The sequence below is a fragment of the Quercus lobata genome, chromosome 9, assembly GCF_001633185.2.
Source record: "Quercus lobata isolate SW786 chromosome 9, ValleyOak3.0 Primary Assembly, whole genome shotgun sequence".
In the NCBI taxonomy this organism is placed as follows: Eukaryota; Viridiplantae; Streptophyta; class Magnoliopsida; order Fagales; family Fagaceae; genus Quercus; species Quercus lobata.
In genome coordinates, this window is record NC_044912.1 from 23,741,853 (window position 1) to 23,768,018 (window position 26,166).

At 33.7% G+C, this 26,166-nt stretch overlaps 3 protein-coding genes across 4 annotated transcripts; 1 reads left to right on the plus strand and 2 right to left on the minus strand.

Moving 5' to 3' along the window:
- The first annotated feature begins 1,486 nt into the window (after nt 1-1,486).
- LOC115960327 (probable arabinosyltransferase ARAD1) lies at nt 1,487-9,263 on the plus strand. 2 transcript variants are annotated; one of them, XM_031079163.1, is made up of 9 exons: nt 1,487-2,103; nt 2,182-2,355; nt 3,727-3,884; nt 3,994-4,141; nt 5,402-5,517; nt 5,605-5,743; nt 6,197-6,307; nt 7,850-7,918; nt 8,972-9,263. In XM_031079163.1, exons 1-9 carry the CDS (start codon nt 1,624-1,626, stop codon nt 9,098-9,100), a joined length of 1,524 nt encoding a protein of 507 aa, XP_030935023.1. In that variant the 5' UTR covers nt 1,487-1,623; the 3' UTR covers nt 9,101-9,263. The 2 variants fall into 2 exon arrangements, with proteins under 2 accessions (XP_030935023.1, XP_030935024.1); XM_031079164.1 differs by lacking the exons at nt 6,197-6,307; nt 7,850-7,918; nt 8,972-9,263 and adding an exon at nt 6,047-6,190.
- A 1,673-nt stretch (nt 9,264-10,936) lies between these two features.
- LOC115960326 (reticuline oxidase-like) lies at nt 10,937-14,367 on the minus strand. The gene has a single exon (XM_031079162.1). The coding sequence runs from the start codon at nt 13,850-13,852 to the stop codon at nt 12,173-12,175; it is 1,680 nt and encodes a 559-aa protein (XP_030935022.1). The 5' UTR covers nt 13,853-14,367; the 3' UTR covers nt 10,937-12,172.
- Nucleotides 14,368-25,635: 11,268 nt separating this feature from the next.
- LOC115961430 lies at nt 25,636-26,166 on the minus strand. Its single transcript, XM_031080415.1, has one exon. It carries the CDS (start codon nt 26,164-26,166, stop codon nt 25,636-25,638), a length of 531 nt encoding a protein of 176 aa, XP_030936275.1.

Here is a 26,166-nt window from a genome sequence, read left to right on the forward strand (position 1 = left end):
TTATCAGTCATAATTTACATACTGAACTGGCCGGTGAACGGATGGAAATGAAGGAGTGAAGAGAGAAATGAAAGCTAAAGGGGAGAGATGTCACAATCAATGCGATTATTTTGTTAGTAAATTATAGGCATTAAAACTTAGAACTTATTTTTTTGTTGAGATGAAAGGGCAAATCTTTTATGACCCCTCAGTGAAAGTAAACCGTGTGAAATTTTCTTTTCATTGGACAAAGTCGATTAGTGTTGCTTGGATTTTAGGTTAGACAAATAAATTTGCCACTGGATGGAAAATATTTAGTTACAGCCTCTGCTTGGATAATGGATAGAGATAACAAAATGAAAAGGAACAGAATCTGAAGTGGGAACTGGAAAGTTGTAAAAGAGAAAATTTGGCGGTTTTATTTTTCAAGTCTTAATTTCATGTATTTTTATTTTCATTCTTTTTTAATTTTATTTTTGCCTGTTGGGAAAGTGGGGATTTGAACCCTCGATGCTTCCACAAGTGCAATTGAGTTAAAAGACTCTTACTATTCATCAAAAACTACCTCATTTAGCAAAAGATATTTTATTGGTTTGGCACAAATGCGCATGGTAGGTTTAGAGCCCACAATCTCAACCTACATTCCCTTATTATGGAAGGAGAAAATATATTTGAGCTAGAAATTATTGACACACGTTCTCATTTCATTCCATCTCCTCTTTGTATTCTTTCTTTAAAATCTCTTAACCTTAAACTCTCAAACATATAATTTATTCTCTTTACAAGATGGGAGCTTATCTATTTTAACCCTATGTTACCTCTTTTATGACTTGAATCTATGCTTATACATAAATCAAAGTTTTGGTTTAAGTTACTTAAGAAATGAGTAGCTCCCACAGGACGTGGACAAGTTGCTAAAGGAGCAAAACATTTAATTGAGAACATTAATTAATAAGTGAACACGGTTCTTATCCTTAAAATTAAAAAATAAAAGAAACAGATGTTTTACCAGTTATTAGGAGTTGGGTAATTAATGGTTTTGTTAATTACAACATGTTACTAATTTTGCAGTTCGAACATTTTCCTTCTTAGACCTCCAAGCATTTGTGCATGGAGATGTGTCAATTCAGCTGCAAGTCCTTTGGCATATTTCTTTTGAATTTAAATATTAGTTTTATCTTGTAAAACCATCTATTAATAATGTTGATTAATAAAGTAAGCTGAAAAATTATAATTATTGAGTGAGTATTCACTTTAGATGTTTAGACGGTCTCGAAGTAGGTCTTGATTCCCTCAGAGTAACCATCAATCCAATTGGGTTCATAACACATTTTTTGGGTGCTAAATTTATTTGGAATTGAAAATTTTAGAATAGTTGATGGATTCCAACTTCAAGCGCATTTAATGGGGCACTATTTGTTTTGGTCTAGTGTACGTGGTTTTGAAGAAAAAAATCCTTTTAAATGAAGGTTCGGTCACATAAATAGTATTAGACGGTGCTCTTACGTTCCAGCCCGGGAACCAGTAAACTAAATAACTAACACCACCTGGTCACATTCGAAGCTCACATAATAAAAACTTGATCAGTTCAGTCAAAAAGACCGACAAGAGTCTCTCAAATATTGAGATTTGAAAGGCAAAGAAATGGCAGGAGCAGCAGGAAGGTACAGTCTAAACCCAAGATCCAAGTCCCCAATCCTCCTCATTTTTCTCTCTCTCCTCGCTATCTCCGTCCTCTTCTTCCTCTTCTCTCTCTCCCCCAATACCCGACCCGACTACAACAACCCTCACCCGACCCGATCACCCGAGATTTCCTTCGTCGCTTCCTTGGAAGACTTCCTCGCTCACCGCGCCCCGAAACCCCGCTCCGAAGACACCGTTTCCGCTACCGACAACACCGACGACGACGTCGTTAAAGCGCTGGACGACTCGATGTATACGATAGAGACTGAGAGATTGGTGCACGGAGATTCGTACTACCCTCTCTCGACGCCGATTAGGGTTTACGTGTATGAAATGCCGAGCAAGTTCACCTACGATCTACTTTGGCTGTTTCGTAACACTTACAAGGACACCTCTAATCTCACCTCCAATGGCAGCCCCGTCCACCGCTTGATCGAACAGGTTCCTCAATTTTTGCTTTTTTGAAAAAACGTATTTTGATCTGTTTGGTTGCTGAGAAAATGAAAATTTTGGATGCAGCATTCGGTGGATTACTGGCTGTGGGCAGATCTGATTGCGCCGGAATCGGAGAGGTTGTTGAAGAATGTGGTGAGAGTTAGTAGGCAGGAAGAGGCTGATCTTTTCTACATACCTTTCTTCACTACGATAAGCTTCTTCTTGCTCGAGAAACAACAGTGCAAAGCGCTTTACAGGGTGTGAGTGCTCCTTCAAGGTTTTACTTTATTTACTGCTCTGCATTGTTCCTAATTTGTTAAAAAATTTAAGATTTTATTTATTTATTTTTTTGTGTGTGTAGAGGATTTGATGCTAGGTGTGTAGGTTATGATTATTGAATGATTGTGCTTTCATAGTATTTGTTTTGAACAATTGTTAAGTAAGCTTAACCTACAAATGTGGTTAAAGCTTCATCCTTAAGCTACTTAAGATTGAAATTATTGTGTTCATCATTCTTCAATTTATTGAGGATTTTTCTTTGATTGAGTGTAGCGGAAATGAGAATGTTAAGATAGATTAGCGGGAATACACGGAAAGATAGGATTCGAAATGAGGAAATTTACTTAAAGATAGGGGTAGATGGTTTGGTCATGTTCATAGGAGAGCGACTAATGAACCATTAAGAAAGAATGAGTTGATTCAAGTTGAGGGAATGAAAAAGGGTAGAGGAAGGTCGAAAATAGCATTAGTAGAAGTAATAAAAAAAGACATGCCAATTTGAAAAGTAAGGGAGATCATGACTTTAGATAGAATAGGATGGAGGAAAAGAATTCATGTGGCTGCCTCTAATCTCATCTGTCGAGGATCCATAGCCGACCCCAAATATTGGGACTAAGGCTTTGTTGTTGTTGAAATGTATGGTTAGATTTATTGGTGTCTAGCTTAAATGTGGATAATTGGATGGATTTTTTTCAGATGTTGTTCATGTAGTGTGGAAGAGTTAGTTGTTAGTTGAAGCAATATAGTCATTATCTCACATTTTTTAGATTGATTAACTTAATGTCTGACCTAATAATAGGGTACCTTGTTATTGTGAAAGTTAGTACTTACTAATAGGGGTTCTGACTCATTATTATGATTGTCTTTAAGCTTTTGAGTGTCCAAATGAGTGTATTCACTATAATTGTCTTTCTGATTCATACATCCCACTGTGCTGCTTGAAATTTTTTTCTATTCACACAAATCATTTGTTTTAATAAAGATTTGGGAAATGGAAAACAAAGTTGGAATTTGGGACGCTACATTTGTATTAATAGATGGACTGTGGTATATGTAATAGTGTCTCTGGCCTGAATTATACCAATGGTCCTTGGACCCTATGGCATCTCCTATCACAAACAAGGGTGGAGCTTGTAATGGAAAGAAAGAGTAGTCCGTGGGCTGAATTCTGGAGATGGCTGTCATGTATTGACTCTTTTTTCTATTAGTTTTTGTGCCATTTGGTATATTGTTGCCTTATCAAATTTTGAGAGTTGTGTGGAGGTTCATAGGATTTTAGAAATCTTTGTAAATTTTACAATTTGCATATCTGTTCTTAAAGCTCTGAAATACTCATAACTGTGGATGTAGGAAGCTCTAAAGTGGGTGACAAATCAGCCTGCCTGGAAGCGATCTGGAGGAAGGGATCACATACTTCCAGTTCATCATCCCTGGTCTTTCAAATCTGTACGCAAATTCATGAAGACTGCAATTTGGCTACTACCAGATATGGACTCCACAGGGAACTGGTGATTAGAGAAGTTGCAAATAAATCTATATTTTAGAATTTTATCACTCATTATAGTTGCAAATACATTTTTTTAAGAAAATATTTTTTTCTTTAAAAAAATATTTCAGGTACAAGCCGGGGCAGGTGTTTCTGGAAAAAGACCTAATTCTTCCTTATGTTCCCAACGTTGAATTATGTGATGCCAAATGCTTATCAGAAACAGAATCAAAGAGAAGCACACTACTGTTTTTCCGTGGGCGCCTTAAAAGAAATGCTGTAAGAATTTTGATTAATCAATGACTAATTTTCGGATTATTTTCATCCATTTATGCTAAAACTTTTGGAAGTAAAAATGAAACTTCTTCTCCACCAGTCTTAAGTTGTTTATGTGAGTCTTTGGCTGTTCACCTGGTTTTTGACTTTTTGTAACTTGCATGGCACAAGATAATGACTTTGTGAGATTTGATCACTGCCTAAATTCATATTTAGTTACATCTGTTGAATCATCTTTGAAACACAGATGGATTATGCAACTATTCTAAAATATGGCAAAAATGATTATATATATTTTTGGTATGGGGTTGGTTGGAATATCTTTGGTTACCTGCATTTTTAATATTTGGCTATTTTTTACTTATCAAAAAAAAAAAAAAAATTGGCTATTAATAGAAAATACTTATAACTTAATGATGTTTGTGTTTTGTTGGAGCAAAACCGAGAAGACTGACTGAATTCTCTATGAAGTTTGATTATAATGTCTTCCAGTTTCCACTTGCAATTTGATGAGACTGAATTCTTCTTAAGATACATAATTTGAATTTCTGCACCTGGGTTGCTCCAAAGATGTTGAGTTTATCCCTAAATGACAAATCAAGATTGTAGAATATTTTACTGTTTGGGCCAATGAACTCTAGCTTAATTGGCACCTCTTCCCCTTATAAGTATTAGGTGAGGGTGTGCTCGTGTGTTCAACACCCATCGGGTGCATGTGCAACTTACCAACTGTAAAACAGAGAATATGCAACTGTTCAGGTTAATTTATCTTGTTCCAAGTAATTTTTTTTTTTTATGATATGGTGCACGAGTTTGTGTGTGATCTTGTTTAGAAGTGTCATCTAATTCTTGTTCCACCCCAGTAAAGATTATGGGCAAGGATTTATTATTTTGAGTGCTGTGACATTCATCTCTATAATTTTTTTGAGACCCCAAAAAGATTTAAATCAATTGTATTATCAAACTGATTGATCTGATGCTGCTTTGGGGTGTCGGTCATGTTTGAGAACATGATATCTGGCCATATATATATATTTATATATATATTTTGGTAAGATATCTGACCATAAATTAGATGGTTTTGTCATCTTTTCCTTTTCACTCCTGGCCTATGATGTCTCTACATGATCATGTGTGTGAACAAGTTTATGACTTTTTCCATTTCTCTGTCCTGGATGATCACTTATGTGTATCCCTTTGTTTGTCTGTGCATATTTTATGTTCCAAGATCATGCTGCTTATTTTATTACATGTTACTTTCAGGGAGGAAAAATACGTCCTAAACTTGTAGCAGAACTAAGTGGTGCTAAGGATGTAGTTATAGAGGAGGGAACAGCTGGAGAGGGAGGCAAAGCAGCAGCTCAGAATGGCATGCGCAAGTAATATAGTTATTTGCTTACAATGTTTTGTAATGTAACTTTTTTGTTGCACTCTGTAAGTAGTTATGTTGTTTCCTCTGTCACCAGGTCTATCTTTTGTTTAAGTCCAGCTGGTGACACTCCATCATCTGCTAGATTGTTTGATGCTATTGTTAGTGGATGTATTCCTGTTATAGTTAGTGATGAATTGGAGCTTCCTTTTGAAGGAATACTTGATTACAGGAAGGTATGCATGTATTCTTGAAGCCTGCTCTGTTATTTCCTTCCCTTGATGCTTCTCTTGAAAGCATAAAGAAAGTTTATTGATTAGATGTGGGAATGTAAATTAAGGATGACACCAATGTTGCAATAATGTTTAATAAATATAGAGATAATTTAGTGATTGTGGTAGGGAGCAAAGCAAGTATTTCAAATTATATGAGAATGATTTTTTTTTTTTTCCAAAAAAAATCCTGCTTAAGAAAATATATATATTGAATTAGGCTGACAATTTTTTTGTTTCCTCATGTCTTAATGTTTGGATATTAAGATGAACTAGAAACCTAGACATGTATTCATAGCTGGCAGGTGTGCCTAGTCCATTTGACGTGGCAGATGAGAGCTATAAGTTGTGTGGATTGCCTTATTTGAGCGTGACCAGCATTTGCTGAGGCTTTGATTTGTTTATCCTCCCATGTAGATAGCTTTATTTGTTTCGTCCAGTGATGCAATCCAGCCAGGGTGGCTTTTAACATTTCTAAAAAGTGTTGGCCCTGCTCAGATCAAAGAAATGCAACGGAACCTTGCCAAGGTTTGTGACTACAAATTTAATAATGTACTGCTATTTGCATATCATTTTAATTACTTGGATTAGATGCATGCATATCTAGGTTCTGTGCTCTAACCATTATGGTTCCATTTATGCTGCAGAAATAAAAAATTTGATGATTTTTCCTTTCCTTTATCTTACTCTTTTCAAGATCCACATGCTTAGAGATTCTTTTTTTTTTTTGGATAAATAATACCTTTATTAATTTAAAGGAGATTTTATGTACACAAGGAAAATACACAAAACTCTTTTAAAAGAATGCTATAGAAAACAGAATTATAGTCTTAATTCTTAAAGAAAAAGGGTCTATGAACATGATGTCCTTTTCATGATGTCCTTTTTATGCAATAAATCTTTGATCACCTATAAAAAAGAAAAAAAAAAGAAAAAAAAGAAAGAGGGTCTATGAAGTCTACTAGCAAATGCCTATCATTTCCTTCCGTGCACTGATATCACTCAAACTGAGAGATCACAAAAGAATATTTCAGCTTGATCATTGATCATTGAAATTTCCACCCCATTAAAAACAATCATTCCTCTCCCTCCAAAGTGTCCATATTAGACATAAAGGGGCCATATTCCACGCCAAATAGCTGCCATGTTTTCCAATCCAATTCTTCCAGCCAAAGAAGAGCTCCACAATGGTCATAGGCATCCCCAAACATAAAAGAGAGTAGTGACCACAGCTTCTGAGCTACATCACAATGCACTAACAAATGATCCACATTTTTGCCATTACATCCATGCATACAACATCAATCCACCAATGTTATGCCTTTTTTCATCAGATTGTCACAGGTCAAAATTTTATCCCACAAAGCTGTACACATACAAAGGAGCCACCATTCTAGTATCTTTGTTCCCACAAAGCTGTACACATACAAAGGAGCCACCATTCTAGTATCTTTATTGCACCTCACACTCTTCCAAATAAAAAAAATCATCAGCAGAACCATTTATTTTTATTTTTTTTGATAAGTCAATATTTACAATGGGGGAGGGGATTTGAACCCTGAACATTTTCATTGGAAACACTAAGAGGTACCAGTTGAGCTACTAGGCTCTTGGCAACTGTCTAGTGGAACCTAAATCTCATAATAAGAATAAACATTCAAATTAACCATTTTCTGTCAATTTAAAACGATCAAGTCCCTCTTCTCTTGGGATATTGGCATACAATGTATCAAACAATAAGTCCACAGATTCCAATTCCCAATCACTTACAGCCAGTCCAAAGTGAATATTCCAAGATTGTGGGCCCCCCCACCCCCCCCCACCCCCCACCACCAACATTGTGATTCTGTTGCATATCGTTTCTTTTTTCCTTTACTCTTCAGCTTATATGTATGCACTGAATTGAAAATGGTTATACACATGTAATACCTAATCTAATTAGTTTGCTAAGTACTAACACAAATCCTTTACACAGTTGATAGATATTTTGTGTTAAACATTAATTATTTAAATTAGGTTGGTAAATCAGATATTTCTTTGAGGGGAATCACTTATTTTAATCTTGTGCAGTACTCTAGGCACTTTCTATATTCCAGTCCAGCTCAACCTTTGGGTCCAGAAGACTTGGTTTGGAGAATGGTTTGTGTTTTTTTCTTCCTCAACTCAGAAGTTAGCTTGTGTTTATAATTTTCGTTTATGAATAAATTTGAGGAAGTACTGTTCCAGGAAAGTTATGCTGATGGTAAATCTGCCTCCTCGTGTGATTGCTGAATTTTTGTATTGTAAATTTCCTTTTCTAAGGTTATATATATAATTTTTGTTTTACATTGTGGAAAAATTTGAGGTATTGTAGATTATGGGTATTCTAGGAGACAGTCTTTTGTGTAATATGATTTAGTTTGACATCAAGATTCCTGATCTAGCATGGAAATGGCATACTGATGTGCTTTTCTAAACCAATTATGGATCTCCCAAAGGTTATGGGTGACAATTTAGAGAAGAAACATAGAAACTGATGATGAGCCATGTTAGGTTTTCTAAAATAACAGCTAATATTTTGATACTTGATTTCAAGCTGACAAAAGTTCGGACTCTATTTGACATTGATACCCTCTATTAGGCTTAGCACCTGAAGTTTAGTCGAGACACCTAAATCCCATTTAAATTCTCACTTAACTGGTTCTTTATTGTATAACAACTTGGAGGGCCTATGCAGGCATCATTTTACTTTAAACAAATGATGGTGTTGAGCCTAGTTATTCTTCTTGTTTAAATAAATTTGTTTTTATGCAGATCTAGATACATAGACACTAATGTAACTATTATTGATATTTTCTGCAAAAAAAAATTTATGGTTTAGTTTAATTAGACTAAACCAGTCTTAGTTTATGGTAGAAATCCAATTGCTGTAGAATTGCATATACTACCATTGCGTCACATTGTTTATGTGAATCTCTCCCACGTTTTTGACAAATCAAAATCTTTATTTTGAGGATGCTATCATGTGAATGGTGCCATTTAGTTTCATGTCTTAGAGATTTCTATGCCTGTGTTTCTTCCTGTCTGTGAAATCTGTTCCTGTTATGCTGATAGTAGAAGCCATATAACATAATAATGATTTTTATTTATTTATTTATTTTTTTTATGAACTCCCAAGTTTGAAAGTACTCTTTACCTTAATTTTTTTAACAGATGGCTGGTAAGTTGGTAAATATCAAGCTTCAGACACGGAGATCTCAGCGCGTGGTGAAAGAGTCTAGAAGCCTGTGCACTTGTGATTGCAGACCTGCCAACATTACGAGCCCAGGTCTCTTATCTTAATGAATTGCTACTCTCTCTCTCTCTCTCTCTCTCTCTCTCTCTGCTAGGTCAAATGTAATATTCAGTTATCCACTCTGTCAAATTTTGGTTTGTTATCTCTTAATTTGTTGGTGGTAATCTCTGTCAGTTAGCTGGATTGTGAATGCAAATTTGTTTCCATATATATATATTACTTGTGATTTTTTTTTTTGATAAGTAATAAGTTTTATTGGAATCAAAGATAAGTACACAGGGAGTATACAAGATGTAGATGACATCTAGACACCAAAGAGTACAATAATCAAGAAACTTGAATAAGTTTGAAAAAGAGAACTTCACTGAAGCGAATGACCAGTCGAACAACATCATCAGAAAGTGTAGTTTCAAATACCTGGTTGACTTCTCACAGCCTCAAAGTTTTAGGCATTTCTCTCTCTCTCTCTCTCTCTCCAAAAGCACAACCTCCTCCCCCGATCTCTCTCTCTCTCTCTTCTTCAGTGTATGGCAACCACTTTGTAGGTTCCATCACAGTAGGTATCATGATACTTTCTTAAGTTTTAGGGTTGTTTGGCAAACTAAAAAACCAGGCCAGTCAAGAACTAGTTAGCTTTAGTTGTTTCAGTTTTATAACTTTTTGGTTCGAAAAACTGGTTCAAAGGGGATTAGATGTATCATATATTTCCATATAAAAAGTGGTTTTAGCTTTGGTACTTTCAAGTACTAAAATATATTTCCTTCAAACTAAAAAATTTAAGTTTTGGTGTTTTGACACCCACAATATTTTAAAAACCGAACTGTTCAAAGAACTAAAAAGGGAGATGTTCAAGGTTTTTAGGTCGAACTATAATGATGTCATAATTATTTTAATAATTAATTAAAATAATAATAAAGATATTAAATTTGTAAATATTAGTAAAATTGACTAAAAATAACTCTGAAAAATAGAAACAAACTTTGAAATAATTTTTCATGATAATATAAGGTTAATAGAAAATAATACAACTTAAATAAGCTTAATTCTTAAATCACAAGTAAATTTAGAAGAAAAAAAAAATACAATGAGAGAGAGGTGATATAAAAATTAAAAAAATATTAATCTCCATTTAGAAAAAAAACTATAAATATTAATAAGTGACAGTGTAATGAAACTGAACTTCGTGATTTTGCAATCTATGGTGCAAACTGGAGAAAAAAATATTCAGAAAATCAGCTAATTGTATTCCATAGTGCTGGAAATTTCCATCTATTTAGTAGTTGAAATAACTCCGTAGAATTTGAGACCCACTCTTGAGAGGAAGAATTGAAGAGCAGTAAATGTCATGTTTTTCCTTTCCATTTCTCACGGATAAGACGGTGATAAGCAATGGATGTAACTCAACATGCATCTGCAGCAGACCATTTCACAGTTGCACCCATCACTCACAGCTGACCAGCTCAGCAATTGTAAATTTTGTTGTGAGAAAAGTTGTCTGTAGTATCATTGGCAGCCGACCTGATGGTTTGGGATCATCGAAGGCAAGATATCATTTGGAAAATTTCTCTTTTTATGTTGCTGGCTATGGTCATGACTATGGAAAACTGAAACCCTCAGTCTCTCATTTTTGTAGAGTTTGCAAGCCAAGAAGGCAGGGGAATGTTTATTAGGTTTCTCATTTGATTTACACATCCAGAAATCTAACAAGTACAATTAAATTCTTTATCTTTAGAATGACAGGATAAGCCTGTAAAACTATCTGAGCTGCTCAAGTTTGGCTAGTATTCTACTTATTTAGAAGTTGATTCAAGCTCAGGCAGATTTTAACCCAGCGGAGTTTGATCAAAACTTCCAACTTCATCATGTGTTTTTTGGTGCCAGACCTGAACATTGTATAACTTAGCTCATTAGTCTCAGCAATGTTAGACTTGCTTGTGCAAATAGTGTGGGTGGGTGAAATTTGGTGGACACAATGGGACCTCAATGAGCACTTCAACTTCAACGGAATTGTGTTGGACCTTCCTGATCAAACTGATCACCTGTTAAAGGTCTCAGACCAACCAAGACTACCCAGAGAGAGGGAGTGGCTAGGGAGGCTTTGATAGTTAAGTTAAAAAACCAATGGAGAAGTGAAAAATGAAGGAGTGACAGTGCATAGAGTTTGCAAGACCTTGTTATGTTGAGTGAAGGGCTATTTATAGAGCATGAGAGGGAGAGGTGTTTGACAGGAAATTGACCTAAGTCCTAGCAGTAGACCGGCCAGCTGGTCATCCTTTCAGCTTACTTTCAGCTTTCTTGAGGGGATGTCTGTCAAGACGCTAGTCTAAAGATGTAAACGAATGGGACGAGTCCAATAAACATTCAGTGCAATAATTGGCTTGTTTGGCCACTATGTTTAACCATTGTATACAGCCATTACCCTTGGATTGTTTGACCACTGTATTTGGCAGTTAAGGTTTTCTAGCCATCTTTAGACTTATTTGTTATAAATTTTTTATAACAGTTGTAGTCCTAGGCTCCTAGCTAGGCACTCTTACTTTGGTCAATAAAAATTTCTGACAAGTTCTCTCTTCTTTTTCTATATGGTGTAATTTTGGGTTCTCTATGACTTATCTGTATATATGAGAATCGAATTTAAGCATATGTTGTTGTAAAAGTGACTTGTAAGATTTATTTGTGACATCATAAGATTGCATAATAGGATGTTACATATGCGTATTTTACAAGTGACATGATTAGATTTGATTGGTAATATCATATAATAGAGATAAGGACATGTTACATATGCGTGCACAATGTCATATTACTGAGCTGAATACGAATCCTTTAATCCATTTTTAATGAAATTGACTCGAAAGTACATTATTGTGTGAAAGTAGACAAAGGTAATGATTGAAATTGAATTGATTAGGCCGCACTCGTGATCCTTGTGTTCTACAGCTTAGCATTTGTGTGGTCATAGAACTTTTTAGTTATGCAGAGATGAACATAGAAATAGGAACAACTTTCACACACACACACAGAGACCAGCAAATCTAGTTTGCGTCTGTGATTCTAACATGCTTACACGCTAGAATACAGATTTTTGTTCTTAACTTACCAGTTTACATCTCAGGATCTCACTCTTTATATATTTGCTTTGAAATTGGTTGGGGATTTGGAGGAATACCTTGTTGATTACGGAAGACATTATTTGGATCAATAAGTGTCTTGGCTCTAACTAGTCTATCGTAATTTTTCAAGAAGTACTTTTCACCCCATAGCCTGGCAATCTCTGCAGCATCCTCTGTTTGAACACTAGTATTAACCAATTTCATCACTCCAAGGTCAAAGTCCATGTAATTAACATAGGCAGCCCTGGGACCCTTTGAAACAAATGGTGCCATTGAATCATAAATTCCTCTTATCCAATCTATGTACTCGCTGCTTCTGTAATTATCTTCTTCTTTCCAAGTCACTATATACTGAATGGAAAAAAGATTACCTTTTCTATGTGGAAAAGGGATGTATTCACTGCTTATATTTTGCATAATCCCACCATAAGGGTCTAAGATGACATGACCCTTGGGCTCCTTGTCAAGTGTGTCCAGGGCAGCCCTTAAGCCCATAATAGAAATTGGAGTTCTCACATAGTCAGATTTGACCTTAAAATATCCCTTGTCTTCCAGATACCTATTTTTCATGTCAGAGACTGAGCTGTCATTGATTAGGCCAGAGAAGAATACAATTGATTCAATCCAAGTCATTTCCTTGCAATCTTCTTTTGCAATACCCAACTCAGGAAACACCTGGTTTAGAATGGATATGGCTTTGCTCCTAGGACCCAGATAAAACCCATTAAACGTAGCTGATATTCCTAGACTTACAGCTTCTGGCAGATCAGCACCGACGAAGCATGACAAATAGAAGTTATCTTCTAAGTAGGGTGCAACGTATTGCCACTTGTGTACTAACTCTGCTACATGGCTTTTGGTGCCTGGTCTAGAAACTATGAAAGCAGTCACAGTTGGTGGCACTTTCAACAATTTGATTTTCCAAGAATACACAATCCCCCAAACTCCACCACCACCTCCTCTAATTGCCCAAAACACATCCTCTCCCATATCTTCCCGGGATAACAACCTTCCATTAGCATCAATAAGAAGTGCATCCACCACATTATCAGCTGCAAGTCCATATTTCCTGGACAAAAAGCCAAATCCACCACCTCCAACATGCCCACCAACCCCTACGGTGGGGCATGACCCAGCTGAGAATCCATGACTACCTTTGCTTGACTCAGCAATGGCATAGTAAGTCTCACCAAGTGTGGCTCCCCCCTCTACCCAGGCTGTTTCAGTTTCCAAATCCACCAAAACTCGATTCAAATTCATCATGTCGATAATGACAAATGGAGCTCCATCAGTGGCAACGTACGAAGTCCCTTCATAACTGTGTCCACCGCTCCTTACTCTAATTTCCAACGACCCTTCTCTACAGCAAATCAAAGTGTGCAGTAGCTGGTCCACAGTCTCTGGCAGTATAATGGCTATTGGCTTGGGAATTGTGGACTCGACGAACCTCAGATTTTGAAGGGAAAAGTTGAGGAGCTCATAGTAAGCTGTTGATGACTGATCATTTTCTATGCCGCCATGGCCAGTGCCAGGGATTGTGGTGAAGTTTTTAATGTTATGATGAGTCAAACAAGAAGTGATGTGGTCTGTGCCTGTGGGTGCTGCTGCAGATAAACAAGAAGGAACAAGTAAGGATAGGTAGAATTTCAGAACTAAAAGAAATGGGTTCCTTTCCGGCTTCAACATGGCTTAATTACTATTGAAGTTGTTGGTTTAAGAAGAAGTTGAATATCTATGTAAAAAAAATTGAAAGTGGAGGTGGAGATGGTCTGATACGTTGAGGCCAATGGGATTTTAGTCGGTCGGCCATTTGGTTTTAATTAATTAATTAATTAATCAGGTGTAGACCATTAGACTAGAGAGATACTTTTGTAATTTTCATTTTTCAGCATGAATGCCATTATAAATTAAAATTACTACTGAATTAAAGCTCCCCAATTTACTATATAAATAAATAAAATTTCAGATTTAATGCATTATGCATGCAGGCCAACCATATATCCCACGTTTGCTTATTTGTCTTTTTTCTTCAAGTGACTTCAAATCAATGCAATCATGGAGGGCCAGACCAGATAATTATGAGAGCAAATAATGGTTTATTTTTTGAGTTATGATTGTACCACATAAAGTGGCTAATTTATGCCACAACTTGGTATAATTTATGTCACAACTCGCTCACGTGGCGAGTTATGAATGGTAGAGAATGGGGGTTCATGTGATGGGGGTTCATGTGGAGACATCTCTCTACCACTTATAACTCACCAATTGTGCCACTTTATGTGGCACTAGCATAGCTCTTATCTTTTTAACTACAACAGCCAAAGCTTTGTCTTCACATGCTTTTATATGTATTTGTCATTGGTCATTATTATTTTTGTCTTATCTCCTTGATTTATTTGAAAGTCCTAACATAAAACTTAAAAATTCGTAATAAATAAATTGAAAAGGCTCTGTCTACCATTTATATATATTTATTCCTTTAACAAAGCTAAAGTTAAAACTAAAAAGCAAGTAATTAAATAAATGAAAATGAAAGTTAAATATAAATATTTAGAGTTTGTTTGGGATGTGATAAAAAGTTTAGTTTATTTGAGTTCTTAGCTTTTTTTTGGTATTAGTTATGAGTTTCATTGTATTTTTTTGGTAATATTCATGGGTCTCATTGTACTATTCAGTTAGTTTTTAACTTTTTATTTATTTATTTATTTTATATTTTCAGTAAAAAATTTTCAATTTCAGTTAAATGCGTTTTTCCCAAATGGACCCTTAATCTATAATTTAGGCTAAACTACAAATTACACATTTTAAATTTAACTAAAATTCAATTGAGCTCTTTAAGTTTTAAATTTATTTAATTTAGGTTTTTTGTCCAATTTCTTTTTTAAAAAAGCTTCTATTAAGTATGCATTTAACTAAATGAAAAAGTTTTTTTGGAAAAAAAAAATCCTCACATAATTTTTTTATATTAATTTTATAGATTTTTTTCATGTGAAAAAAAAAAAAAAAAACTTTTTAATGGAAAATTTTTAATAAAATTGAACAAAAAGTTTGAATTGAATAAATTTAAAATTTAGAGAACTCAATTGAACGCAAGTAAAATTAGAAAATTGGATTAAATTTAAGTTAAACTTGGTGCAATTTGCACTTTAGCTTAAAAAATTTTCTCCATCCGTCTCTAATTGTTGGTCATGTTTATAAAACTCAAATTTTTAATGGAGCATCACTTAAAGATAGAAGGTTCCAAGATTACTCTTAAACAAAGTTATAAAAAATTTTATTTTTTAAATAAAATAAAAGTTATCAAAATTTTTAAATATAGTTACCCAATTGGAATTTTGAATCTTTAAAAAAAAATTACAAATTGAGTGACGTGATTTAGAATTTAGGACTCCAACAAATTAATGTAGGGTAAATTACAAATTTGATCCTAAACCTTAATACTGTATCAAATTAGTCCTTAACGTTTTAAATATGTTAATTTAGTCCATAACCTTTTGATATCGTATCAAAATGGTCTATGTCATTAAATGATAAATAGAAAATGTTGACGTGACTAATGGTTAAAATAAAATATCATTTTCATGTCACTTGCACGGCCACATATGTTGCAAGTTTTTGCCCAATCTCAATAGAGATTTTAGATTAACAAATCCTTTGTAGATGTTGATTCTTTTTTGTGTTATTTCCATTGACTCCTAAATAAAAATTTAGTTGATATTATTTTTTCTACCAGTTATAAAAAAAAAAAAAAAAAATTAAAAGCAGCTGTGGAAAAAAAAAAAAAAAACCCCCAATATTTAATAAAAAATAATCAAACAAAACTCGTGGAAACCAAACAAACCATTCGCTGGGTTATTTTTTTTCAAGTCGCTCTTCAGATTGGAATTGTTGGCTTCTGCTCAGATTGGAAACTACAGAGTACAGACCCATGACCCGAATCTTTCTTCATGGGTTGGTTGAGGTACGTACCTGTTCGGCTCTCTTCCATAATTCTCTGCTTTCGTTCTCTTTCTTTTTAATTTTTATATTTTCTATTTTTCCCTTCCTTTTTACTCACTTTGAACTCACATTTAATTCTTACCTCTATTCGCTTTCAGAAGCTGTAGTTGACGATGATGAAGTTGAAGATGAATAAGTTGATTAGTGGTTTTAGAAGCTCTCTCTCATGCTTTTGTTTAGGAAGTTTTACCGAGAAATGCTAGTGCGACAAAATATTTCACAACTTTTACCACAATCCGCTACGTGGCGAGTTGTAAGTGATAGAGAAAAAGTAGTGAGTCCACATCTCTACTACTTATAACTTGCCACATGTCGAGTTGTAATAAAAGTTGTGAAACATTTTGTCGCACTAGCATTTCTCTTTTTGTGGCTAGTATTTCTCATTTTCTCTGTCACTCACAACTCGCTACGTGACGGGTTGTGGTAAAAGTTGTGAAATATTCTGTTGCACTAGCATTTTTCATTTTTAAGTGGGTATTTTTTTTAGTCATTGTGGTATATGTATGTGGCAATCTATGTGGCATGAAAATGGTATTTTATTTTGACCCTCACGTTTAAGATGTACTCTTGAAAGGAAGAATTGAAAAGCGGCAAATATGGTGTTTTTGAAATAACTTCCTAGAATTTGAGACCCAACTATTCATTATTTTGAAATAACTCCCTGGAATTTGACAACCAGTCTTGAGAGAGAATTGAAGAGCGGCAAATATAGTGTTTTTCCTTTCTATTTCTCGTGGTCGTGGATAAGAATAAGATGGTGATAAGCAATTGATGTAGCTCGGTAGACTTCAGTAGCAGACCCAGAAATACTATAAACTCAACTTTTTTCCACAAAAAAAATTCACAATTGCATCCACCATTCACAGCCGACCAGCTCAGAAATTATGAATTTTGTTATGAGAAAAGTAGTCTGTACTCTGTAGCATTATTGGCAGCCGACCTAATGTTTTGGGATCATCAAAGGCAAAACATCATTTGGACAGTTGCTCCTTTTCTTCTTGTTGGCTTATGGTCATTCTTTGACAATGGAAAGTTGAAACCCTTGGTGTCTCGTTTTTACAACATTTTTCTTTAGGTTTCTCATTTGATTTACACGCCCAAAGTCCATCCAACTAGTACAGTTAAATTCTTTATCTTTACAATGACGGTTCAGCTTGTAAAATTATCTGAGCTGCTCAAGTTTGGCTACTATTCTACTTATTTGGAAGTTGGTTCAAGCTTGGGCAGATTTTAACCCTGCAGAGTTTGGACAAAAAAACTTCCAACTTCGTCATTTGTGTTCTTTGGTGTCTAACTTGAACATTATATAACTTAGCTCATTAGTCTTAGTAATGTTAGAGCATCTCCAGCAGCCTCTCTAAATTTTTGCCTAATTTTTACCTGTTTGGAGAATGAACAGTGATATTTAGCTTTTAGCTACCCACTTTTTCAAATACACTTTCCAACAGACTCTCTATTCCATTCTCTATTTCATTTAAATAATATTTCATCATTTATTATTTATTCTTTTTTTAACAACTATATTTTTCAATAAGAATTGCTATGTTCACAACATTTTACACAATACGTTGATAACAAAATTTACGTGGAAAGTTATTACTAGTTCTAATTTAAACCCATCACTAAAATTATTTTTTTACTCACCAATATTAACTAATAAAATTTTATTACTTAAAATTTATTGAGAAAATATTGTAAAAATATTGTGGTAGTATTTTTTAATTAAGATTTTTTATTTTTCCTTTATCTTATTTTTCCCTCCACACGTTTCTTTTCTTCTCTTTTCTTTTTTCCTCTTTTTTTTCTCCTCCACACCTTTCCCTTATCTCTATCTTCAACTTTTCTTTTTTCTTTTGTTCTCTGGCACTTCCTCTGAGCTCCTTCACTTTACTTTTTTTCTTTTCTTCTCTTCGTCTACTCCACCGGTGTTCTCTTCACTTTTCTTTTTTCTTTTTTCTTTACTTCTCTTCGTCTACTCTACAGCATTCAAGAAGCTCTCTCTTTCTTTTCTTTTTCTTGTTTTTCTCCTCCACACAAGTGTTCAGCCCATCTTCTTTTATTTTATTTTTCACCTCAAGAACATTCCAACAACCTCACATTTGCTTCACATCAGAGAAAATAGAGAGAGAGACAGAGAGGGGAGAAAGACTGGGTCAGATTGTCCGCCGCCCCACCGCCGGTGGAGATCGGCGTTCACCATGCAGCACTACCACGTCCGCTGCCCCACCGCCGCTCGTCCTCCTCCCCACCAACATGCTGGGTCAGATCGGCTTGTTCTTTTTTTCTTTTTCTTTTTTTCATATTTGCTTGTTCTGATTCAACTTTATTTTAAGAATTGGAATTTGCTTTTATGGTTATGGTTTGATTAATTTTAAGATTATGTTTTTGAGTTTGTATTTTGATTATAGAGAAAGATGGATGGGTTTGTAGCCGTTGTGTTTGTAGCCGTGAGAAGAGAGATAAAGGGAGGAAAGAGAAAAAATTATTTTTTTAATTCATCCGGTATTATTTTAATGAGAAATAATATTTGCAAAAGCTACAGTAATTGCTACAGTACTCTCCAGATCTGAAGAGCTACTGTAGCAAATCTAAAAAAAAATTTAGAGATGGAGAGGCTGTTGGACTTCATTTTTAGTGTGAACAGTGGCTTTTTTCTCCAAAATTTAGAGATGCCTAGCCCTGTTGGAGATGCTCTTAGACTTCTTTGTACAAATAGTGTGGTGGGTGAAATTTGGTGGACACGATGGGACCGCAATAAACAATTCAACTGAATTGTGATGGATCTTCTTGATTGAATCAATCACCTATTAAAGAAGGTTTTAGACCAACCAAGACCACCTAGAAGGAGGGGAGTGGTTAGGGAGGCTCAGATGGTTAAGTTAGAAAATCAATAAAGAAGTGAAAAAAATGAAAGAGTTACAGTGCATAGAGTTTGAAGAACATACTTTGTTATATTATAAAGTCTCACTCTCCGTTCTCTCTACTCTCATTCTCAGTCTCAACTCTCTAGTCTCAATCTCAGTCTCCGTTCTCTCTACTCTCAATCTCAACTCTCAAGTCTCTCTAGTCTCAATCTCAGTCTCTTTTCTCTCTGCTCTCAATCTCAAGTTTCTAGTCTCAACTCTTAACCCCTCACTCCATACCCTCCACCTCCACGGATACAGCCCTCTCGTCTTCTTACGACAAAAACCAGTGAAATAGATGGCAGAGCCATCATCCAATGCTGACGATGCGAAGTTAAGGCCCGATGCAACAGAGATAAAGTTCATTCTTTTTTTTTTGTTAAAGGAAGCAGTTGATGGGAACGCTCCTTACAATTGGGCAACTGTCACAGATAAGTTTAACAATATATCCGAAAAAAGCTATAGTCTCAAGCAAATAAGTAGAAAATATAGTCGGCTTAAAAAGAGATACGTTGCGTTTACCCATCTAATGGGTAGAGATGATATGAAGATTCTCTCATATCATCCAAAGTTTTTTATAAAGACAATTTTGTTAATCAAAACAAGGAGGAGGGAATGCCGCAACTTTTTCTATGATTTTATCTCTCAGCCAATTAGAAAGGAGGCCATGGCCCATGGAGAATGTACTGACATATGGATGGTGGTCCCACTGGGCCAGATTATGGAGTCTTACAAACATGTGAAATAAACACAAAAGTCCAACTGTCTAATCCAGGGTATCGTCCTCCAAGGAGACCAGATTCGTTTTATTCTTTTGCAAGCAAAGAGGCCTTCCTTAGCCATGGCCCATAGTATATCGGCTCATAAACTGTCCAATTATAATTATATTTGCTTAGATAATAATATTTTTCTATTCATATTTGTGTCAATTATGTGGAGGACACATCTCAGATTCTATAGGAGAAACTATCATTTGGTTTTAAATAGCATCTCTATCAATAAGTCTATGTCACAAATTTTTTCACATTAATTGAGAGTGGCCGATTGTTATGGTAAATAAACAAGTAATGTTAATGGTAGGTTTAGATCCAATAAAAATCTGTCTACTCAACTGTTTTAAAAAATGTTGTAAAACATTTTATTTGTAGTATTATTCAATCTCCGGTTACCTCACTTTCTTGGGCTTGAGAAAAAAGAAAAGGCAAGAGTAAATGGGTAACACCTTAAAAATAAATAAAATATAACTAATTTTTTTTGACAAATTTTTATATTTCTTATAAAAATAGTATCAATTTTTTTCTAAAATAATTCGTTAATAAATTTCATATAATTATTGGTCAATTAGTAACAACTTATTTGAGACTGTTCTAAGAATTATCTAAATACTTAATGACCCCATTAAAAAAAAAAACACTTAGTGTGCGTTTAGATGCCATTTATTTTACTGAAAAATGAAAATTTATTGTTAAAAATACTGTAGTAAAATATTTTTTATTACTCAAATTTACTGTTCACTCGCAATTTTCACTTGGCTGGTCCATGAACAGTGCTATGGACCAGCCAAAAAACGCAACTTACTCTAAAAGCAAACGCAAAAGCCCTATTCAAACGGAGTTTTAGAGTGTGTTTGGATATTGCTTATTTTACTGAAAAAAAAAAAAAAAAATTTGGGTTACTGATCACTCCTCCAAACACTATATATTTGTCTTAATACACTGTTCATGTCTCATGAACGGGACATAAACAGTGCAAGAAGCGCTGGTAAAACCAAAAAAAAAAAACATAGACTTGTGAGTTTTCATTCATATCTAAAAGGATACTTAATGATCACATAACATGAACAGTGCAAAAAGCGTTAGTAAAAAAATAAAAAAGCAAAAATGTGGACTCGTGAGTTTTCATCTGTATATAAAAGGATACTTACACGGCCACATGGGAACGGCTAAGATAATTTTGGGCTTGAATGAAAATGAATCTTCAAAGCTTTACACCTACCCCACTTAACACGTTGACCCTTTGTTTCTTTCACCACCAAATACCAAACTTTGATGAATCGAGTTCGGGGTGGTAGTTTTGGACCTTGTGGTTAAGCACACATATGGAAAGAGATATCTCTATTTTTATTTTTATTTATTTATTTTTATTTGAGGACCATCATAGTAGAAAGAGATTCTATATAGTACTTGTATAGCCACAAAACAATCATGTAAATAAAAAAGAGAAAAGGGAAGGGAAAAAAAAACAAAAAAAAGCCTTTATTAATTAATAAAAAGTAGACTATCAAGAGAATTTAAAATTGGACAAAGTTTGCAACACTGTAGACTAAGACTAGAGTTCCACTCAATATTTTTTTTTATTAGATGTGAATTTTGACAAATCCACTATTGCATTATATATATATATATATATATATATTTTTTTTTTTCTCTTATATCCTCCATGCTTGCAAAGTTTTAAGAAGATTAAAGATCAATAGCTATATCATTTCTCATTAATCAAATGTTTAAATTTCGAGTTTTGTAGTATATTATTTGACTAGTAAATAACATCCAATATTTGACATGTGTTTTAAGAACATAAATAACATGCAATCAATAGTTAGATTTTTAAAATATGTAGCCATATTAATTTGTTTAATAAAAGTTATAGCTTTATGGTACAAATAATTTTGTAACCAAACTTTGTACTTTGAAATTCTCTTTCAACCTTTCATGCAACACATTCAAACAAAGCCAAGGTTGCATGCAATATTAACCCATATGCATCGTAAATAAGATTTGTGTTTAAAAAAGAGATTTAAGTTAAAATGAAGCAAATCTCTTGGCCTTGTCTTTAGTATTGTGCATCTAGGATCAAATTCCACATTTATAAAAAGTGGAGGATTAATCTCATTGTGCAATCTACTGTATTTGTTAGAAGGGGATTGAAGAATAATTGAGACCAACATGAGTGTCATCAATTGCAAAACATATATATATATATATATATATACACACACACACAGACTTTTGGACAGACAAAGTAACATGATAGAATTTTGAACAAGTCTTGATTAATTAATGTCATCATGCTGGTTAGTGGTGACTTTAAGGCATAATTATAATTAAATTATAGTCTTGACTTTAGGTGAAAACTGAAAAGTAAAAGACCCTTTAATGGGTGCATAAACTATTCTCTGTTTGATGGTGAGAATATTTAATGTCTTTATGGAATGCAAAATCTACAGCGACGTACAGATACTAATGTATTTACTATTTAGCATTCAAAATATTTAGAATGTATCAACTACCAATTTTATTTTACTATAAAGGGTAATATATATCTCTTTGCGTCAAGATCAGTTGAGATGGTTGTAATTATGCAATATCTGTTTCTTTTTTATTGTGAACATTAAATTGTTAGAATAAAAATGTGTGAGATACTATCAATTTCACCATAATAAAGTGCAATAAATATTGTTTAAATTAAAATGTTGTTAAAAAACTGTGACTCAAAGGTAGTATGTGGTGTGGTCCCTTCTATTTAGAAAATTTGGGTTCAAATACTCCCTTTTCACTTATTTTAAGGAAAAAAAAAATCTAAATTGTCATTATAAAATTGATTATATATGTTAGGTTAGAATCAAGCATACAGTAAGAAAAAAAAAAGTTGATGATGGTTAAGAAACAATATATTATACTTAATTTACTTAAATTAAAATAAAATAAAATAAAGTATGATAAATAGCTTCATTAGTTTAGTATTTGTAAAATAAGAATAAGGTATGCAAAATAACTCGAATTTTGAAATTTGAAACTGAGTTGTGTAGAAAATAAGTCTGACTTATATTTATTCTTAAAAAAGTCTGACTTATACTTTAACCCATCAAAAGATATTTATATCAAAAGAGAAAATGACATTTAGAACCAACATTCGTTCACGTCTTTAAATACAAAAAGTTTACGTTGCGACTCGATGTATGTGTGCCTGGGAGGATGGGACAATGTGCTCTGCTCAAGTGCAAGCGCAACCAATGCGAGTTTGATGCACTCTAAGGTATTTTTTTTGATAGGATTAAAAAAAAAAAAAAAAAAAAAAAAAAGAGTTGGCACATGTCTACGAGAAATTATACACTCATCTGGTGGACTATGTCATTTGTCCACAATTTCACTAAAAAACTTTTACTTGTTTAAAATTGCTAAATCAGTAATCAGTTTCTGTTTTAAAAAAATTTTCTATTTCACAATTTTAAACAGATGAGAGTCTTTTAGTGCAATGATAAATTACGTCATTTGCCCACTATAAGGACTTTATAATTGTTCACTATCAGGGACAAAACTCGGATTTGAAATTGAGGGGGGCAAATATAATTTTCTTGAGGGGGGCAAAATATAATTTTTCTTGGCCATATTTTCTAAAACCTTAAATATATATCTACTATTTAATATTTTAAAAAAAAATTTGGGAGGCCACAGCCCCCTTTGCTTGTACGTGGTTTCGTCTCTATTCATCGTGAAAACCTTATAATTTATTCTCTTATGGTCACTATCCAATTATTAATATTGGTGCAAGAAAATGGTGATTGATTACTCTAACATGGATGTGTGGGACTGTGGGTACCATCAAAGAAACCCATGATTGGACTGTGTTTTTCACGCTCCTAAAGAACCCAATCTCAATCTCAGCCTCAGTCTCAGACGGTCCAAAAGTCACAAAGCACGTATGAGAGAGAGAGTCGCACAAAAATTGTTCCGTTATTTCCGCATTTGGAATTGTGATGTAGGTCAATGGCTTTTATGTTAAATCACATTTCAATCTCCCATGAATACAAGGTAATGATTCACAATTTGAACGCAGCTAGAGCTTGTGGTTTTTTTTCTAATGACAAAAGTGTAGGGACGATTATTTCCTATAAGACTTTTGCTTGGGTGTAGACTATTGTAGACGATAAATTAATGTTTGAGGGTTCAAGGCGAGGAATGGAGGATTGCAAAGACTTTCTCAAGTGGGTTCAATCATACCTTAACCTCAACTATTTTCGGGTTTTAATAGTATGATTTGGTGGATATATTGAAAACAAACTTACGTATTCTTGAGAATTCAAACTCAAGATGTTAATCCAAATCATATTAGAATAAATGTTTAATATTGGATCACTCCTCGTTCTGTTGGTGGAGTTTAAAATTATATGATGTATTTAAACGTAATTGTTGATAGTAATGAACTTTTATAAAACCTCAATAGTTATAATAATGGGGGAGGAGGGATTTGAAGTTTTGAACCCTGGTTTTTTCTAATGAAGGAAAACATGTTATACCATTGAGATTTTTGGCTAACTCACTTACTTTTAAATTTTAATTATAAGTAAATGTAAAAGATAACACGAACCATGACCAATTAATGGATTGGAAAAATAAAATCTTTCAAAGTTAAATTTATCGTATGAGAAAGATTATGATAGGAAATAAAAGGGGATAAAACTTAGGTCTAATTTCTTTAGTTGCAATATATTAAATTCCTCAATTAAATTCAAATATATAATTATATTGAATTTAATTATCTTTAAAAAGATAAATCTCTTTGTACTTCGTCGATTAATATAACCACACGTTTATATTTAATTGGAAAACCTACTATGTAATATATCAACAACTAAGGAACCATAGCTACATTTTGCGCACAAAAAAGTCCTCCAAATTAATATTGGACTATAATGGATACGAGCAATAATTATTTTATATATCAGATATATGCATTCTCCTTCTCACAATATATAAATCTTATAGTTATATGGAACCCACACAGGAAAGCATGTATATATTAGAGGATTCCAAATATCCTCCCCAGAAGGTTATCCTTGGATTTTGACATTTTATTTAAAAAATCCCAATCAATTGCAGGAATTAGGCTCCCTGCACTGCACTATGAAAGTTTATATTTATTTAAGAAAAAACAAAAAGAAAAAGAAAAATGTGGTTTATAACTGAATCAATAGAGAAAAAGGACACCTAGGAGTAATTTGCACTTCAGTTTTAATATTAAAAAAAAAGGTATATATCTGAGCCAATAGAAAGAAGACACCTAGGAGTGATTGGCATTTTTTGTAATCTCAAAGAAACGTGTGGACAACTGAGCAAATATATAATATACAAATCAGTAGATTATTTTTATTGATCTGTTTATTTTAATTTTGCATTAAAATTGATCTATTTATTTGTATATGTACATAGTACATGTAACATTTTTCTTAAAAAAAAAAAAAGAAAACATATTTATTGTGGACAGTAATGCACTTTCAATTCACTTACTATTTTTATTTGTCTTGATAACTCAGTTACAAAATACAATATCATGATTTTCCTAATAAAAGAAAGCATGTTATACCATTGTATTATAATTCTTACTTACGTACATATAAAGTATGTTATATATAAAAAATAACATGAACCATAATCAATTAATGGATTGGAAAAAAAAAAAACCTTCAAAATTAACTTTATCATATGAGAAAGATTGTCATAGAAAAAACATAAATAAAACTAAAGTCTTTTTTTTTTTTTTTTGAGGGAAAAAACGTAGAAACTGCTTTTATTCAGATAAGCCTAATAAATCGGCTTGAAGTATATCTTGAAACTGTGGAGGAACATTCTCCATCCAAACTAAAAAATCTAAAATACCAAGGGCATATCTAGCCAAACTATGAGCTAAAGTGTTACGGTCCCTTTTTGTATGAGAGTAAAGTAATTCATCGATGCATTGAGACAACTGATTGGCATCCTCTATGAGCAAACCTGGTGGTACCAGTAGCCTTTCTTCCTCCATTAACCCTTCAATAACAGTCAATGAGTCTCCCTCCAAGATAGCTCGTTTCACTCCCACATCCAGTGCAAAAGAAAGAGCCCAACCTGCAGCTATCGCCTCAATATCAGCACTGCATAATTCCTGGTGTACCAGCTTTGAGCATGATACAATCACTAAGCCTTTGTAATCTCTAATAACAACTCCTATGCCTGTTTTTTTATCGTGTGAGAAGACAACACCATCAAAGTTTATTTTGAAGAGCTTTGATGGTGGTGGCCTCCAATGATTTCTGGGACATTTACAAATATATGATCCCAT